The 16,222-nt window shown below is 50.1% G+C and overlaps 5 protein-coding genes across 5 annotated transcripts; 1 reads left to right on the top strand and 4 right to left on the bottom strand.

The window, feature by feature from the left end:
* Window positions 1–2,355: 2,355 nt before the first annotated feature.
* V2A60_004632 (Homeodomain-like protein) lies at window positions 2,356–3,162 on the bottom strand (the record flags this gene model as incomplete). Its single annotated transcript, XM_083255949.1, has 1 exon — window positions 2,356–3,162. The coding sequence occupies one exon, from the start codon at window positions 3,160–3,162 to the stop codon at window positions 2,356–2,358; it is 807 nt and encodes a 268-aa protein (XP_083112075.1).
* Window positions 3,163–5,283: 2,121 nt separating this feature from the next.
* Window positions 5,284–7,908, bottom strand: V2A60_004631 (glycosyl transferase family 41-domain-containing protein; the record flags this gene model as incomplete). The annotated part of the gene is made up of 4 exons (XM_083255948.1): window positions 5,284–5,303; window positions 5,455–5,981; window positions 6,494–6,639; window positions 6,718–7,908. 4 exons carry the CDS (start codon window positions 7,906–7,908, stop codon window positions 5,284–5,286), a joined length of 1,884 nt encoding a protein of 627 aa, XP_083112074.1.
* Window positions 7,909–10,433: 2,525 nt separating this feature from the next.
* V2A60_004630 (uncharacterized protein) lies at window positions 10,434–11,144 on the bottom strand (the record flags this gene model as incomplete). Its single annotated transcript, XM_083255947.1, has 5 exons — window positions 10,434–10,447; window positions 10,503–10,827; window positions 10,883–11,003; window positions 11,053–11,086; window positions 11,141–11,144. 5 exons carry the CDS (start codon window positions 11,142–11,144, stop codon window positions 10,434–10,436), a joined length of 498 nt encoding a protein of 165 aa, XP_083112073.1.
* A 445-nt stretch (window positions 11,145–11,589) lies between these two features.
* Window positions 11,590–14,232, bottom strand: V2A60_004629 (uncharacterized protein; the record flags this gene model as incomplete). Its single annotated transcript, XM_083255946.1, has 7 exons — window positions 11,590–11,614; window positions 11,671–11,870; window positions 11,924–13,018; window positions 13,074–13,550; window positions 13,603–13,897; window positions 13,958–14,088; window positions 14,140–14,232. 7 exons carry the CDS (start codon window positions 14,230–14,232, stop codon window positions 11,590–11,592), a joined length of 2,316 nt encoding a protein of 771 aa, XP_083112072.1.
* A 655-nt stretch (window positions 14,233–14,887) lies between these two features.
* Window positions 14,888–15,881, top strand: V2A60_004628 (uncharacterized protein; the record flags this gene model as incomplete). Its single annotated transcript, XM_083255945.1, has 6 exons — window positions 14,888–14,895; window positions 14,948–14,987; window positions 15,038–15,162; window positions 15,241–15,436; window positions 15,490–15,793; window positions 15,850–15,881. The coding sequence occupies 6 exons, from the start codon at window positions 14,888–14,890 to the stop codon at window positions 15,879–15,881; spliced, it is 705 nt and encodes a 234-aa protein (XP_083112071.1).
* Between the last annotated feature and the right edge of the window lie 341 nt (window positions 15,882–16,222).

Raw genomic sequence — 16,222 nt, 5'->3', positions numbered from 1 at the left:
CTTTAATTATGTCCCGCTGATATAATACTTGGATCACGACGAGTGCTGTGGGGCACGGCGGGCTCGTTGGACCAGGACCGTTGCAGCTACCGACGCTTGCTCACCACCAAAAGTCGTCACTGCCCAGTTGCCAGTCCCGTGTTGCCGCAGAGGAAGCAAACCTGCATTGGCGAGGTTCTGTGTGCTGAGCAGCTGTTTATTACAGTTCACTCCCCCCACACGGTCACTAGGGGTTCCCAAAAAAATTGCAAAGCGCCATGCCCAACTCTTCATACGGCACATAGAGTCAGTATGGCGTGAGGAAGGGCCCTCGTCCCTCGCAACAATGAAATGCTGGCATAATTGTGTATTAGAGACAGAGTATTTTGACATAGGCCTGTTGTTCTTGCCTTTGGAGAGTCCTTATACCTAGCTTCCACCGCCCGGCAGGTAGTAAACAAATATTACTGCAACCATCTAATCTATTTCGGCAATGCGCTAACTCATACATGCTGCTGCGGGCAGTATTCCGCTACCTGTCGAACAAGCAGCATGTCTGTACCGCCGACAGCACATTGTGTGTTTTCCAGCCTGTCATTTGTCGGCGGCGCCCAGACGCTGCACGACTCGTCAGGAATCCAGAACATCCGATCCTAATCGGACTTCAACGGTGCGACCAGGGCCCAGCGCGCAGGCTTGCTGTGGGTGGTGGGTTGCCAGCCACAAATCTAGATTCATCTGCCACAACTTTGTCGGTCATAATTCATTTGTTTGGTGCAGCCGTTGTAAGTAGGAGCCCGAAGTTTCTCGGTAGCGCGTAGGTATAGGTACAGCAGCGATATCCTTCCACTCCACTACTGGGAAGCCACAGATTTGTACCTTTCCCCCCTACGATACATACATCATGGGCTAATGACAGGGAAATTGTGGAGGAGGCAAAAGTACATAGACCAGTTCATCAAATTTACTGGCTCGAGACCAAGGTAGCAAGAATCATGATTGCTGTACAGGCAAAAAGCGACAATGTTCACATTAAACTTGCCAAGGGAAACGGACGGATCCTCAAGTACTTAGTAAGTCTTCGAAGGCGTCGGATGCCTGTCTCCTTGCGTTGACGCCTGCCATGTCTTGCCTCCTCGGCGATGGAAAAGGGGATGAGGGGGAAGACGCCAGCGCCACTGGACCAGAGTCAAGACTGGCTCGCCGTGCCCTCGGCCTGTGGCTACTGCCCAGTGCCCAGTGCCCAGTCGTGTCGATCCCGCCGCATCTGGCCCCAACTCTGTGGCGCCTGCTAATAATACGGCATTCCAAATACTTTTTTTGGCCCTGCCCACGTCGCTCACCCAAGTTGGTAGGACTTGAAAACGGCAGTAACGAGTGCACACAGTCAAAGGCCAACAAAGTGTTTGCAGGGCGGCCTTTCACTAGTAGAGGCTCGGTCGGCCTGGCCCCTCATCAGTAGCTGTAGTGCCAAAGCTACCTAACCTTCTCCCTGTTTGCTGCGAGCACAAGTCTACATATCATCTGCCACGTACTGGTGCAGTCTCTAACACGCAAATCAATCTATCGCGATATGAAAAACAAACAAACAAAAGAATAGAAAAAAAAAACGTATCAGGCTTTTCGACTTTCTGCCTTATGAAGTCACGTAGTTCGGATACAACTAAAATTCATGTGCATACGTTTTCAAAGTGCGGATTAGCAACCTCTTGAATTATTTTCCCGCACGCCACCGTTTGAGCTTGTATAACGCGGCTCGACCCGCCCATGGTATTGCTTTTCAGCCATCATGATTCACCATACAACCCACTTGGTGCTTTCTGGGCCATTCCACGACAAGGAAATTACCTGCTATTGCCTTCACGGTGCGTTTACCAGCATTCGTGTCAACAAATTTGATAGTCTTTATTGGTAGTAGTTGCTGCGCCTGTAGAGGCCAGTCGTCTTCTCCCTGCACGCTCCCGAAGGATCCAGTCTAGAATCTGGTGCAGTTTCATCATACACATACATTACAAGGCCTGACCATTGCCTGGACCATCGAGTACACAAAACAAACTGGAAGACATAAAAAGTCTACTTAGTAGAAAACCGCGCCCCCCTTCCCTTCTAAAAAAAACCTATTGCGCCGCTCATCCGTAAAAGTTAATGTGGCATCAGCTTGATGCCCTCAAAAGGCTAGAGAAAGGCCGAAGCCAATCATCATGCTTTTGGCTTGGGTATAATGTGGTGAGCCCCGAGCTTCTTTCCAGAATTTTGAGGCCAAGTAGTGCGCGCGCTCACCTGGCGCTGCAGCAGTTGTTCACCCATACTATCGTCAAGGCAGTAACAAAGCTCATGTTGGTTCTCCATTTCATCACTAGCAGCTCAGAATGATGCTCAATGAAGCAGCGACGAGACAGAGATTCTGGATTCCTTGCCCTTATCTGAGGGCTGCTGCTGCTGGACAGGCGAGTTGGGTGCTGTAAGCAGGTGTTGTGGCCGGTGGGCATCGTTTCCTGGTTGATGGGCCAGTGAACTCAAACTTGGTAGGGCACCGCTGTGCATAGGGACGGCGTGCTGTCCATGAGACAGCGTTCTCAGTGGAGGTAGTTCGATATGCGGACGTGGTAACATGGCTGCTTGACCAGGCGATGTTATGTAGTGGTAAGCCTCGTTGTCGGGCGATTCCGATGCGCAGGGCGACAGCAGAGGGGCTTCTGACCACGGATTTTGATGACGGTGATGCTCGATAGGAGACTGCATAGCACTGGGTGGTGGTAATGTATTGGGTGCGCCGCCCATTGACCCCGACCGGTGATAGTACTGTTCACCGCTGACAGCGTTGGCATTACGGCGGCGATCAAATCTCTTGCGACGATTCTGGCTGCCATTCCACCAATTCTTGACGGCGTTATCACTGCGGCCAGGTAGTCGGCGGGCAATCTCAGCCCACTTCTTGCCAAGTTCCGCGACGAGTCTTTCAATTTGAGCTCCTTCTTCAGGCGTAATGGGCTCATGGTTCAGGGACGGTTTCAAATTTTGATGATAGCGCTCGCGGCATTGCTTGGGAGTTCTTGAGCTGAGAGTGGTAGCGATGCGTACCCAGTTGAGAGGCCCATGTGTATTGACCAGTTGAATGAGGAAGGTGTCCTCCTGCTGAGACCAAGGGCCGCGTCGGTGGACTGCAGCAGGGTCTTCTTCCATGGAGGCGGTGATGTGTTGATCTGCGTTTGGTGCGTTGCGGGATGTTGAAGCGGGTAGGAGCCGGTAATACGGTGTTGGAAACTAGGAGGTCTTTATGTATGCGCAGATGGAACAGGCGGACTAGATGCTAGTGGAAGATATGATTTCTTAGAGGCGTTTCCACGAAAGTGTAATTGATGATGTTTAAAAACTGGGTGTTGTGCCGGGCGTAAAGTGCGGCATGGGGGGAACAAATAGCAGTTCGGCCCATGTAGAAGCTTCGGGGGATCTGCCATCGGACGCACAGCGAACACTGAGTGGGTCCCTGCCCCCACTCTTGTGGATGAGGGTGAGCGGACCAAAAGATTTGGAAGGCGTAGGGTGTGTGGAAAGTCAGTCGTGAGGGTGTGCGGTAAGGGGGCGGAGCGGACAGCGGCGCGAGTGGGGAGGAAGTAGAGTCCCGCCCCTGAAAATAACCCGCAAAGTTCGGGGTTCATTACCAGTGGCACCCTCTTCCAAACGCAGCTAATAGCACTACTCTGCGTCCTGTTGAACGAGATCACTGAGCTAGAGCTACCGTGGTGCGTCCATAATTTGGCTGTATCTTCGTCTCTTCTTGGGCGGATCGAATTTTGTATCGAGCTTTGAGCTGGTCAGCGGATAACACACTGTAGAACGCACTCCGTCATGTCTGTTTCCAGACTCCTTAATCACTGGCGCGTTCTGAAATCCAGCATTTGTATCAATGATATCCCAATAACTCTCAGAAAGGTTGACAAGCTGCTATACACGCCACCCCCAAAAAAACTGTGTGAGCACGTGTCATCAGTCTCAACTATGGACTGGTCAAGCTCAGTTTCAAAGAAATATCTGCCACTCGGCGGGGTAACATAGTGTGATCTCGGCCATAGCATGAATCATCACACAGAAGTGGCCAAAAAAGCTGTTCAGTTTAGCTTACGGAGATTCTCGGTCTAAAAAGCAAAAGAACACACAACGATTGGTGCTATGGGCGGGTGCACGCTACGCGACGTAGCGCGTAAATATATACATGAATCATCACTATGGAAGGTTGACTCCCGCGCGTGATGGTGTTGACACGAACATATCACAATCAGAAAGTATTCGCAGTATGCTCTGCAGAATACTCGCCGCCATAGAAGATCAATCGGGATTTTTAGGCGAAGAACATGTCGTTTGAGCTGGTTGCTCCGGCTAGTCAATATGGTGAATATTACCTGATGCGGGTGAACGATAGATTCCCATGAGGAAGATGCCTGCCCCGTAGTCTGGGAAGAGACAGACTGGACTCACTCATACTTCACCTTCTTCCCCTTCATTTGCTCAGGTGATGGCGCTCATGTGCAGGCACGCGACGGTTACTACGACGCGTTGTCCACTTGACATTGCCTATGGTTTGCTAAGACAAACATACAGTACTCATCTCTCGGATGCTTCCAAGAAGACTGAGACGCCAGCAAGTTGAATGAAAAGAAAAAGAAATCGGGTTTCATGCAGAGCAATCGCTATAGATAAATATCACCCCCTTCACCCTTTTCCCATCGCTTCCAAGCCTGCTCGTAGGCAGTCTCCACGTCTCGGACCCAGCGGCGGGTATCGAAAAGACCGCATGTCCATCTACTATGCCAGAGGAGTTTACGCATCTCCGCGAGTCGACCACTGCCCAAAACTTCCCCAGAGGGTGTATGCGAATATGACAGCCCGACAGCCAAATCTATAGCTGTTTTCTCGTACATTTTCTCGGATGTTGCGATCAGTTCATCCGCGACGTTTTGTCCTTCAAGAGTTTTCGGTAATGCCCCTCTCAGAATGGAAGCTGCCATTCGAGAGCACATTTTATACGGGTAGCGAGGATATGTTAGCAGTGGCGTGCTAGACCACAGCACGTCTGCTGCGGTGGTATGAGCATTGCACTCCGGCGTGTCGAGGAACAAGTCACAGATCCGAGCACGTGATATATGCTGGCTCTTCTGAGCAACGTCGGTAAATATCAAGCGGCTCGCTACCTCGGGCCCTGCCCATTGCTCTGCTGTTCGCCGCAGGTTTGCTTCGCCAGCTTCTGGAAAACGCAGAAGCCAAAGTATTGCTCTTGGTACTTGTGCTAGTATTCTGAGCCATGACCTAAATGTACTCGGATCGATCTAGATAGTCGCATAGTCAGCATGCATACACAATTATGCGCCTTTGCTTGCCTATTGAGCACTGTTACCTTGTAAAGTTGATTGAAGTTTGCCAGTATGACTGTATCTTCTGATAATTCCGGGAATAGTTGCCTACGCATTGACCACCGACGGTCCTGCTCCTCGGCCCAAGTCAAATTCCTTTCCGTGACGGGTGACGATTGAGCATGGTCACAGCAGAAGAACGTATCGCGACAGAAAATGATATTTTCGGTGTAGATCCACTCTCCAGAGTCGGCCTCGGAGTCGTCATGGAACACATCTTCTAGCGTTTGATTTTGACGCCACGGACGCAAGGTACTTGGCGGTATAGCGGTAGTATCTGCGAGGATGTAATCGCACCATTCTGCGCCCAGAGTACCCGCAAAGCCCATGAACGACATTTGGACTGGGGCTGGGCGTGCAGCAAATATCTCGTTTCTAGCGCCGCGAGTATAACCATTGAGGTTTACGAGAATGTGAATGCCGTCATTGCTGATCTGATTTATCAAGCGCTCTGGGGTCCAACTGCTGGCATCCCTGAACACAGGTGCTTCCTTCTCGATTTGCATGCGGTAGCTAGATTTGTCACTCGGCGTTGTTGCGTAGCAGATAGCTCGAACTCGCTCTGTATCGTGAAAGCCAAAGACTGATTGCATCCTGGAATATGAGTATCAGCTCCGAATTTAAGCCATAATAGAAGGCATACCTACAAATGCGCTAGTGGGTGATTATTAAAATCGGAGGAGACGTATCCGACATTCAGACAAGAGCGTGGTGGTGCTGGTGGAGGTAGTATAGTCTCGGGAAGCCACGGCGCACGTAGTGTAGCGCATGATATTCGTATGGCATTACGCTGTGAGATAACCCTTACTTCCTTTGCCGTCAATGGAGAAGTAAAGGTGTGAAATGGGAGGACAGTAGGTGCTGATGGTACACTCAAAGCTGGCGGAAGTCGTGGCCGAGAGTACAGAAGCTTTGTCTCGCTATGTAGTTTTTGTTGGTCAAGATACCATTTGCGAAGTAAGATTTTCGCGGCTCTTTCAAGAAGCCGCACTAGCCGGGAACCAGCCCACCGGGAACCAGCCCATTTTTGTAAGTTTTTCTCCAAATCGGAGGGAGAGTTGGGGCTGAGATGGGACAGATTTTGTGTTAAAAGTCGAATCAACGACCTGTCGACAATGTCTCGGCCCCAATGTGAGGCATCATCAAGCTGTTGTCGAACGATATCCGTAACACTTTTGCTGAGGCCTGATGCGGTCTTGATGGTCTCTGCATCAACCAATTGACCACTTTCGTCAACGTGCCATCTATCATACTTTCCTAAGTATAAATAAACACCACCACGACCCTTCCAGTCGCAGACCGAACTGAGTGCTGTGAACAAACCACATACAGCCTCGGCAAAACCGGGATTGGCGGCAACTGCTCGGCGGTAATAGCCGATAGCCTCACTTATTCGACCCTTGTCCTTGACAGCATTGGCAAGATTCGTTAACGCAATGTCGAAAGTCCCATCGCACGCAACAGCACGCTCGTACATTTGAATGGCGAGGTCAAGCTGTCCAACATCTTTCAGCAAGCTACCAAGATTGGTGTGCAGATGGACGTGCTTCGGATCCAGGCGAAGACCATAATTGTAGTAGGCAAGAGCAAGAGATAAGCCGCTGCCTGGAAGTATCCCTGGGATACTCATTTTGATCTGTGGTGATGAGTTACAGTCAAAATTTGAAGTGGTTTGAGGTATACCAGCAAGCAGAATGCCCACATTATTGGCGGTTGATGGGCTCTCTTGCAAAGATAAGGACAGGTAATACAAAGCCAAAACGTCACCAACACTAGATGATAGTCGTGCTAGGGAGGAGCTCGATGAACCACTTGCCATGGAGTCTTGAAATATTTTCGCTAATGACAGCAACGAGTTACTTGTAGTCTGAACAGCAGCTCGCCTAGGAGTGAAATCGGTAACCCACCGCAATCCAGGGAGGTCACCAGCGCCACCGAATAGAAGTCGCGCGGTATGGCGGGCCTTGTCGGGTGTTAGCAGCAATGGCTGAGAAGTAGCTGCAGGCGTGGCCACCTGAGAGAGGCACTCCTGGATGCCGCGAACAAGCTCGCGAATTCCCTTGACATTTCGCCCGACGCTAATCAAGACGGCTTCTTCAAATGCTTGAGCAGCGCCATCCACATCTTTGAGCCCATAGAGCATAGTGCCTTTTGCATGAATCAGAGCAAGAATTCGACCATTTTCGCTCCCAGGTAGACCGTATCCACTCGAGCCATAGCTTTCGGGAGATAAGTCAAATGTATGTTGTGAGGACTGCCCGTCAGTCATTTGAGGGCTGAATGTGTGGCCTGCTGCGGTATCGCTGGGAGGACTGAGGGTTGCTTGCACAGGATGACTAGAAGCTGCGAGCGCCTTCTGAACATGACATATGATGTCGATTGCTTCTTCACTGCGCTTCTTGTATAGAAGTCCAACTAGATGTTCAACGGCTTCCAGGTAGCTGGGCCTTCGCTGTACTGCACGGACCCAATGGTGTTCTGCCTCTTTATGGCGCCCCAAGCAATAAAACGAAGCTGCCATATTTGCTGTGGCTTCTATATGGCTATAATCGGCAGTCAGATATGCAAAACGCACGAGGATAACAGTCGGAAAGAGTGATTACCTGGGATCTAATGCGGTGATTCTTGAAAAGCATTGAAGAGCATCTGCGTACTGCTCTACAGCATATTGAAGGCAGCCCAGAATGAGTATACCTTCGGTCCAAGTCCACTGACTTTGCTCACATAGATGTTCAAGAATAACCAAAGAAGATCTTGCGTCCCTGACTGGGGATACGGCATGGCTAGGGGCGTCATAGGAATCGATCAGCTGTACGAAGCCATTCGATACATTCTGTTGAGCTCGAAACTGATCCACTCCAGCAAACATGACGTGCCTGTTAGACTGTTGGACTGGGGCATATTGATGGCCTTGTGCACCAATTTGGTCAAAGTTGACTGACGGCAAGGTTCTGCTAGGAGTATAAGAATATATGGGATTCTGGCTCAAGCTTGTGTTATCTCGCCTCGGCCGGGGGGGTTTTGGAAATATCAAATGCCGTGACGATGCATGATCTGCATCGTGGGAGTCCTTGCTTATACTTGCTCTCGCGTTTGCCTGGATATATCCCACCAGACTGGCATAGTGGCGGTAAGCCTGGGAGAGAGTTTTATCCTTGAAGTCTGAGTGACTGTGGTAGTTGTCATAATTCAAGGTAGACACGTTTTGAACGTTGGATTTGGAACCTGGAGGCGTGTGCCTTAGGATCTGGTTTGAGGCAGGCAGGAAACGAGGTGTAGTCAAGTTCGGCGTGAAATCAGAATGGGGTACAGCTGGATAGGCAGCACGTGATACCGCACTGGCGTACGGTACTGATTGATAATCCCAAGCAGAGAGGCCTTGCTGCCAATAAAGTTGGCCTAACGGCAGACCTCCCACCAGTGTCGGTGGTGGCGGACAGAATGCTCGCACGTTATATTCGTTGGCTCGAATCACTGGTTGATAGACACTGGCGAATGACACAACGGAATGCTGAGAGGAGGGTTGAAAGCTTTGCGCTTGAATAGGCCCAGTAACATATCCGGGTGTTTGCCAGAGCGCCGTTGGCAGTGGCAGATTGGCACCTGAGCCGTCAATCAGGAGGCTTTGTTGATGGGATCGGGCGCTGGCCATCTGATATTCGAGCGCATTGAGAGGCTGACTGGGAAGAGCCAGCTGCTTTAGCGGCGGCTCACCACTAGATGACTTCGCAGAGGACCCATCGTAGCCAGCGTCGATAGTTCCCTTTGGAGTCTTTCGTCGTAATTGGTGTTCTCGGCCTCTGTGAGATGCGTGCACGTCGTAGGATCCAGTTGCAGAAAAATGAGCGTGCGGATAAAGTGTTCTTATAGGAAATGATCGCTGTTGATACAGGGCTCTTTCTTGCTGAAGCCGATCATCGTGTACCGGTTGTCCGTTGACTGTATGGGGTATACAATCGAGGTTCGCGCTCGGCACCGTCTGACGGTGCGTTTGCAATAATGGCAACATGCCAGCAGCCTAGGTGCAGTTTGTCGGGAAGATGGAAGGTTCGCCGTCGAGCGCAATATCAAGAGACATTGGCAGGCGTACTGCAAACGCTCATTGCTTTCAGTCATACCATGACGGACACGCTGCCAACTGGCGTAACGCAAATTGGGGGAAGATTACCGCAGCAGCGCTTCAGTCTAACCACCCGATCGATGGTAGGATCTTGGGAAAGACGTGTTGTTGTCAGCGGCTTAAAGCTGTGAAGACGATCGGCCTACTCAACGGGTAGCCAAGGACGAATGTCAGCAGTTCAGTAACTTGGCATCAATGGTGGAGTGGTGCTATCGAGGCATGCCGTGGCGGAGACAGAATGGTGTAATGGGTGGTGCCACAGGCCATCATCGTGCGCTGGCGGTGCGGCACTAAAAGCGGTAGCCACAAACTGATGACTGGGTACCAGGACTTGCTTGCGCCCCACACAGGCAGCGCGTTGGAGGTCCAGTATACAACATGCTCAGGCGTCGTTCTTAGTAAAAAGTTGACTGTCCCCACCCGGCCACTAATGGATAGCCATGTACAGTAATATTGAAAACCTCACAATGTGCTCGAGAGAATTTTGCGAATGCGATGCCTCAAAGAAATTGTTAATTAATATGGCACGGGCAGGTCTTGTTGTCGCCATCAACCAGGCTATATCACAATTGCCTAACTCTAAAAGTAGACGACATTTCAATACAAGGGATATCCTCAGAACGGCATGTAGATCCAATCAATGGACCGCCATGACCATTTTCATACGAGATACATGGCGGTGAGTAGTGGAACTGAACTTATCTACCTCGGGCAAAAATTGAAATACACCATCGTGCAGTTGGTAATTTCAGAGTGTAGCCGAGGATCATGGGTATTTCACTTCGTTCGCAGGACTTTGTTCTGTAGCGCATCAACTTTTATATTCGTAGCTACATCAGATCAGGGTCACATCCAACTCGTTTTGAAGTTCATCTTCACATCGAATGGACAATGTTTTTGCTCGGTCTTTCGGCCAGCCGAGTGGCTTACTCCTCGGGAACTAGAGACTTGGTCAGTATTCATTCATTATGCTCCAAAGTCCATTCACAACATACTGTCGATCTCGCCGTTGGCAATGGCCTCCATGATGACCTTGGGCGGCTTGTTGTCGACCCTGCAACCCACACTGTAGGCAGTACCAAGAATTTCCTTGACGACGCCCTTCAGGTCCTTGGAGAAGGACTTGTAGCGCATAGTGCGGGCGATCTCAATGATATCGTCAAGGGGGACGGACTTGTTGTGCTTGATGTTCTTCTCCTTCTTGCGATCGCGAGGAGGCTCTTTCAGGGCACGGATGATCAAGGAAGATGCAGTAGGAACAACAGAAACTGCGGCCTGACGGTTCTGAATGGTAAGCTTGACAGTCACGCGCAAGCCTTTCTGGTAACTGTTAGTAGGTGTTTGAGTCGAATCGAGGCAAGGTGAGTCGACGTACCCAGTCGCCAGTGGCCTTGGCGATGTCCTCTCCGACCTTCTTGGGAGAGAGACCAAGAGGACCGATCTTCGGCGCAAGCGCAGAAGAGGCGCCGACCTCACCTCCAGTAGCACGGAGGTGGCTAGGTACTGTTAGTGCTTGAAGAGCGAAGATAGGATCGGAAAACAAACATGATCTTGATCTCATTGGGGTCAAACTTGGGAGCTAGGAGGTATCTTGTCAGCAACTGTTTATCTTTAATAAAGTACCTCGACGTACGCATTGTGAAAGTTTTGAATGAAGGCAGAGGCTCGTGGTTTGCTTGCCGTTGTGAGATTGGAGATGGTTGCTGAAAGAGAAGAAAAATATCTATCATCTGCTTAGCGAGAAAATAATGTGCGCCCCCACCGTCTGCCCTAACGAAAAGTTGCAAGGTGAATTTGTGGAGCACAACTGCACCGCCGGATTACATAACCTAACCACCAAGATCCACCTAATATGTCCACTACAGACAGATGGGCGTTGACGGTAAATGCACGTGGCATTTGTATTATTTGCTGTAATCTGTATAGCTAGCTGCTTGGGATTTACAGATTCAACGTGACCCGACTTCCTAGTATGCTGTAGGCTCGTTTTAATTTCATGCCACCCAACGTGCGCCAGAGAGTTGTGCTGGACCTGCACAATTTTGAGACTAACAAAGTTGCGCGGAGAGCGAACATATACAATTAATTGGTGCCACTGACAGCGAGTCTGTTGCAAAGAGTGGTTAGCAATTGTTTGTTAGTAAGCGGCTCTAGGTGACTCACTTCATCAAGTGATCCATGAAGGTCTGTAGAGACACGTCGTCCGTGAAGATTGTTTGGCCAGATGCGGCTCCAGCTCCACCGTACGGACCAGTGGTGTGGGTGGTAGACGGGTTGAGTTTAGAGAGCAAGAATCGGGCTTGCGAGCCACCGGCGTCACATACGATAAATCGAGGTAGTGGAAATCTGTCTGTGATTAGGTCCTGCGTTGGGTTAGTGCGAGTCTGGAAATTCCGTTCAATAGAGTCAGACTCACTCTGGCATCTTCCTTCGGCTGCTCAAGCAAGGCTGCAAAGTTTTCATAGCCGTCTTGGTCCTGATAACCGGCCTTGCGCCATTCCGCAATTGTTTCGCCATGAAAGATGAGGATGTGGAAGAATGTATCGAGTAAGAGGATGTGCGTAGGCTGGATTGAGGCGGAGTCGAGGAGCACAGGTTGGCCACCGTCTTGATCGAATGTGTAAGAGTCAAGTGTTGGTTGGATCATGACAAGCGAATTGCTGACGTCCTCATGATTCAACACATGCCGGTTGAAAGCTGTTTCGTCCGGGGAGTTGTTAAAAACTTGCAGAAACGGACTTCTGCGCAAATGAAACATGAACTGCGGGTAGAGAGTAAAGTTCTTTTCCAGCCTAAATGAGGACGGATCATCTTTTCTGTAGTCGGCGAAGCGCGAGCAAAGGCGAATGAGCATTCTGTCTACCCATCGAAGCACGTCTGGCCCATCATCGACCTCAGCTTTGAAAACGGCTATTCGACTCATCAGCACGGCAGCAGCTTCCTGGTCAAATGACTGAGCAATCGCCGGATCGCCGGCTGGCCCGCTGAGATTGCGAGCGATGGTAGTGACGCGCAAATGGAATTGGCCAGACGAATGTTGGTAGTAAGTCAAGAATTGCATCATGCCCTTCTGAGGCCCTTGCTGGTGAGGACTTGGACCTTGATTGGCAACCTCGAAGTAAATACCGTAGCTTGCTTTGGGGTCAATGCCACACATCTTCCAGGAGCAAGTGTTGCCAATGCCACATTCCGTCTCCCCAACGGAAACTGATTTCTTGTTAAGTGAAACAGCGTGTCCAATGAGACCAGTCACCTTCAGTTCCTTTGTCGTTAGGACTTCCAGTACGGCGTTGAAGCCCATGAGCAGATTATCGTCTCCATCCTTCTCAAAAACACGAATAAAAGACTGCTTGAACATGGATGACGTGAAGCTGTCGGTTAAAATCATGTGGCCCCCAGTAGAATTACAGAGACCTTTCATTTCCAGGAGTCCAACCTGATCCAGGCAACCGGCAAAAATGTCGATTATGTGGCCGTTGTGAGCCGTCCGCTTCGCTAAGTTGTCATAGAACTGCATGTGTCAGTCAGAAAGCTTCATCGTGTTTCTAGTCCTAGTATAACAGTACCTTTAAGGCCTTCTTGTAGTACTTGACGTTGTCACGGTCAATATCATGATGCGATCTCATTGGCTCGCGTAGTTCGGGACCGACTGTCATTCCTGGACCCTCCGTAGCTGGGCCACCGGCAAAGAGCATGATACGTCCTCCAGCATTTTGGAAGGACGATTCCATGAGGCCAATAGCCACACTAAGGGCCACGCCAGTGCAGCGCAGGCTACGTCGATCGTTTGCGGTCGGCCATGGGTCTTTCTGAAGTGCCTCCAACGCTTTTGTGAGCTGGAACTCAGCCTGCTGGACCGGCATGAGAAACCTGGATGAGGGTCCCATAGGCATGGGCCGACCGGGCTGCTGTTGCATTCCCGGCCGAGACGGAGATGAGGACAGGCCGAGCATGTCTTGAACTTGCTTGGCAGAATAGTCCTTGTTTCCTCGGAAAACATACGATTTCGCGCAGCCCTCATAACCAATTTCGTGTACTTGTGCCTGCAAAGCATTAGAATAGATTGTCACATTGGTATCTGTGATGTCTTCATACCATCGTGCCGTATGTAATAAGGCCAACCAGGGCGTTTTCCGGAAGCAAGCTCAAGCTCATGACTAGAGATTCCTTAAGCGCGGCGAGACCGTCATCTTCCTGACACAAATCGACGACGTAGAAAAAGATGGGCGGGGCTGGCGCCGGTCTAGACAAGCGATATTCGATAGTCGTGTTTGCGGGATGCAGTTCCGGCGGAATCGCGTTTTGCGTAATATCCTTGTAGTGGGGAGGGAGCGAGTTTCTCGACAAGCAGAAGGGGCAGATCCAGACCCGAGCGCGAACGTCGACCTGGCTATGCATTACGTTAGTTGAATAGGGCGAATTTCACAATGGAAGTTTCCTGGCAACCTACCAAAATGGGTTCAGCACAGAACGACATGGCTGCTTGCAAGTAACTGGCTCGAACTGAAGCAAAGGCGTATCAATCTTCTCTTTTAACGGGGTGTAGAGAGCACCAATTGGCACGACCAACCGAGATGCTTCCTATTCGCAATTAGCTATGACCCGATTAAATGATTGCATTCACACGCTCACCATGCGCGAGCTGGGGAACACATTCCAGCTCAGGCGAACACCATCGCGATCCTCAACGTCGCTCCATTGCTCTTTTAGGGCCTCGTACTCCATCTGTCCGGTATCCGGGACACAGTATCTCTACCCGTGTCAAGCTAAATACTTCAGTTTGCGCTTTCTTAAGGTCTCTCCTTTGCGTCAGATCGATTCGTGTGCAGGTGGTGAAGCTTCCGAAAAACATCTGGTCCAGTTTCCGAGCTCAGGAGCGGACACATCAATCACAATGGCGGCGGAGTGGACAGTTGTGCGCCCCACCTTTCTGCCTGGCTGCACCCCAATATTTGAGCTCGTCCAGCCTTTGCCCGTCGACCCGAGGTGCCTTAAGTATTACCTACCTTACCTAGTTGCCTTATTAGTACTAGGGGGCTCGGTAAGTAAGTACCACTACTAGATGCCGATGGATCCATTTGTATATTTTTCAAGGACAGTTTTCGACGCCAGCCGCTTAGTGTTGACTGCTGTAACACGATAGTCAATTGTGATCACTCAAGGAAACATTATGCTATCAGCTTCTTGCAAGCGTATGGATGTTGCGTGCAATTTTCGCGTCGTTGGACTGCGATGGCATGCAGGGCGTTCGCTTCATACACCAGCTTGCTTGAAGTTAGCTTACGACCTTCATGAGCCTCAAAAGCCACGAACAACACCAACGAATGAGCCAATTATTTTTCTGCATGGTTTGTTTGGATCGAAGAAGAATAATCGAGCCATGAGCAAGTAAGAGATCTCGTGTCACGGCCAGTTGCGAACAAATACTGAGTGCTTTCAGGGCGCTGGCCCGGGACCTAGGCAGATACGTATACGCTTTGGTAGGATGAATTGACACGTCACCCAAAGACCACTTGACTGATAATCTCAGGACCTGAGGAATCATGGCCAATCACCTCATCATAAACAGCATGACTACGTGTCCATGGCAGAAGACGTCTTGAGATTCATCAGTGATCACGACTTTCGAAATACTACCCTGATTGGCCATTCTATGTGAGTGATGGCATTTATCAGTCCCCAGTCCCTCCTACCTATCAAACAGTTCACCAAAGCTAATCTCTGGATCAAAAGGGGAGCCAAAACTGCTATGGCATTGGCTCTACAATCACCAGAGAGTGTAGCAAACATTGTTGCTGTGGACAACGCGCCTGTGGATGCCCTCCTAGGCTCGGATTTCCCTTCTTACATTCGTGCTATGAGGAAAGTTGACCATTCGCGCATCACAAAGTTAGCGGAGGCAGACAGGATACTGCAAGAAGTAGAACAGGTTAGCTTTCATTCTTTACAGCGGCCGTTTGATGCTGATCACTTGACTTGTAGTCGCTTCCGATTCGGCAGTTTCTTCTTGGAAACCTCCGACGTGAAACTGGTCAAAATATTCAGACTTTTAGGATCCCGCTTGATATTCTGGGTGCTGCCCTAGGCCACCTGGGCGATTTTCCATTCAAGAACCCAGCTCAATATCGGTTTGAAAAGCCTGCTCTATTCGTCCGCGGCACAAAGAGTAGATACGTGCCTGATGAAGTGCTGCCAGTGGTGGGGCAATTTTTCCCCAAGTTTCGTCTCTCTGACATTGACGCTGGTCATTGGGTGATTTCAGAGCAGCCGGAGGAGTTTAGAGGGGGTGGGTTGCCGCCTTTCCCTCTACATGACAATGAGCATTCGCTAATACATTCCCAGCTGTCGTGGAGTTCCTACAAAAGCAGGATTAACTTACCCATGTACAGCCTCCCCATCGAACGTGGCTGTGCTGCGACGAAGATTTTGGCCAGGCCGGAGGCTACTGCGCAGGCTTGATAAAATAGAAACTGAATAACAGACGGATGGCTTCGTCTTGTACATGTCCTGCTCAGCAGCAAACATTGAGATCACATTATCAAGTGCACATAGGTTGCACAACATTCAAATGAACAGAAAGCTTTGTGCCGTATCATTAGCGACATTATTTATCCCCTAGCCACCGTAGAGAGAATACGCCATTTGCCATGACCGAAACAATGCCAAAATGAGGCCTTGACCTCGAGACAGCCTAGAAATTCCCACTTTTCTTTTC

Source organism: Cordyceps javanica, chromosome 3, assembly GCF_051103115.1.
Source record: "Cordyceps javanica chromosome 3, complete sequence".
NCBI lineage: Eukaryota > Fungi > Ascomycota > Sordariomycetes > Hypocreales > Cordycipitaceae > Cordyceps > Cordyceps javanica.
This window is presented reverse-complemented; position numbering and strand designations above follow the sequence as displayed.